Raw genomic sequence first — 1,729 nt, 5'->3', positions numbered from 1 at the left:
AATTTAACTTAAGAACATTATTTATCATTGATAATAAGAAAATGTTATAGATTAATAATGTTGTAATTGTTTAAGTGTATCTATAACAATATTCTAAATGACAAGGTTTCAAACTGATTCTTCAATGATTTCTCCAGGAAAATATAATCTTCATATTTTAAGAGATGCCTTTAATAATAAACATAAAAGTAGTGAGTGTGACGGGCATTATGAGTGTGCCTGCTACTTGTTTGAGGGTTGTACTTCTTCGGTGGTGCTCTGATGTTGACTGATTGTAGGGCTGCTGCCACCATGTCTGTGAGTGAGATCTTCATGGAGTTGCAGTGCTGTTTTACTGCCAAGAAGGATATTCAAGAGGAAATACAAAAAGTTGTACAGAGTTTAAAACAACGTGCTCGAGAGATTTTGACCCTACTTCAAGGGGTCCATCAGAAAACTGAGCTTCAGAACATTCCAAAGAGGTGCTTGAAAGCTCGAGAACATTTCAGCACAGTAAAGACACAGCTAACATCCATGAAGACCAAGTTCCCTGCTCAGCAGTATTACAGTCTTCATGAGCACTGCCGGTTTGTGCATCAGCACCTGGTCTTCCTGACAGCATCTGTAGTCTATTTGGAAACAGAGGCTCTAGTGACCCAAGAGGTTTTTAGAGAGATTCCTGGCATTGAACCAGTTCTGGAAAAGGAATTCTATGTATATATGGACGATTATCTTTCAGAAGTTTTAATTCTTGCTAGTGAACTGCCGAGGCTGTCTGTCAACAGGGTCACTGCTGGAGACTACTCCCTTCATGTATCTACTTTCATCAATGAGCTGGATTCAGGGTTTTGCCTTCTCATTGGGAAAAACCACTCCCCGAGGAAGCCCTATTATGGCTTGAAGTTGATGTGAAGAAAGTAGAGGAGGTCATCGATGACCTTTCCATGCGAGGCTTCGATAAGGAGACAGCAGTGGTTTGTGGTGAAAAATCGCTTCTCCCTGCAGCTGGCCTTGCTGGCTTGGCAGTTGCCAGGGAAGGGCTAGCACAGTGTCTCTTCCTGTAGTTAGTGCACCGGTTGCTAAACACTGTGCTTTATTTTTGTAACCAACTGTGTGATGTGGGTATCAGAATTGACATAATTTTTGAATCTAATCATGTAAAAGAAAAAAGAAAAAAATCTTTCTACGGATAGGGTTTTGAGGATTCCATGAACTTGCTGCATCGTTGTAGTAGCATTTTGCCAACAGTGTAAATGTTGGTCTCTTGGTAACAGTCCTTTTCTTGCTTTCCTGACCACTGACTGACAGATTTGTTGTGTTGTTTGTGATTCTCTCAGAAGTAAGCAATGATGTTTTCTAGGTCCATATTAGTCCTTCATTTCCAGTCAGAGCCTGGATACTGTGTGAGAATAGAATGCCTGAAAAGCAAAGAAACTTTGTTTCCCCATCTTAGGTTCAGCCTGGTAAATTAGTTGAATATTTTCCCTAGGAAATTAGAGGCCCCAATTCTCCTTGTTACCAAAATACAGCAGATAAAACTGTACAGTCCAACTCAGCAAGATCAAGGTAGAAAGACCCTCTGTTAATGAATGTGGTGATATATGTGTTGTGTTAGAACACCTGTTTTCTGACTCACCATCTATTCCATATGTCTGCAGTAACTAGCAGTAAGTATTAAGCCTGTCTTTAGCTAACAGTCCTGAGCTATATTTGCAAAATATGAGTACTGCCCCCCACCCCCTTCAGCCAA

General features: G+C 40.5%; 1 protein-coding gene across 1 annotated transcript; it reads left to right on the top strand.

Annotated features, from left to right (window-relative positions):
- Nucleotides 1–291: 291 nt before the first annotated feature.
- On the top strand, nucleotides 292–891 carry LOC308418451 (translin-like; the record flags this gene model as incomplete). Its single annotated transcript, XM_080913823.1, has 1 exon — nucleotides 292–891. The coding sequence occupies one exon, from the start codon at nucleotides 292–294 to the stop codon at nucleotides 889–891; it is 600 nt and encodes a 199-aa protein (XP_080769949.1).
- Nucleotides 892–1,729: the final 838 nt, after the last annotated feature.

The sequence above is a fragment of the Micromys minutus genome (genome assembly GCF_963924665.1).
Source record: "Micromys minutus genome assembly, chromosome: 3".
Classification (NCBI taxonomy): domain Eukaryota; kingdom Metazoa; phylum Chordata; class Mammalia; order Rodentia; family Muridae; genus Micromys; species Micromys minutus.
The sequence above is the reverse complement of the archived record's forward strand: the minus strand, read 5'-3'. Positions and strand labels throughout refer to the sequence as shown.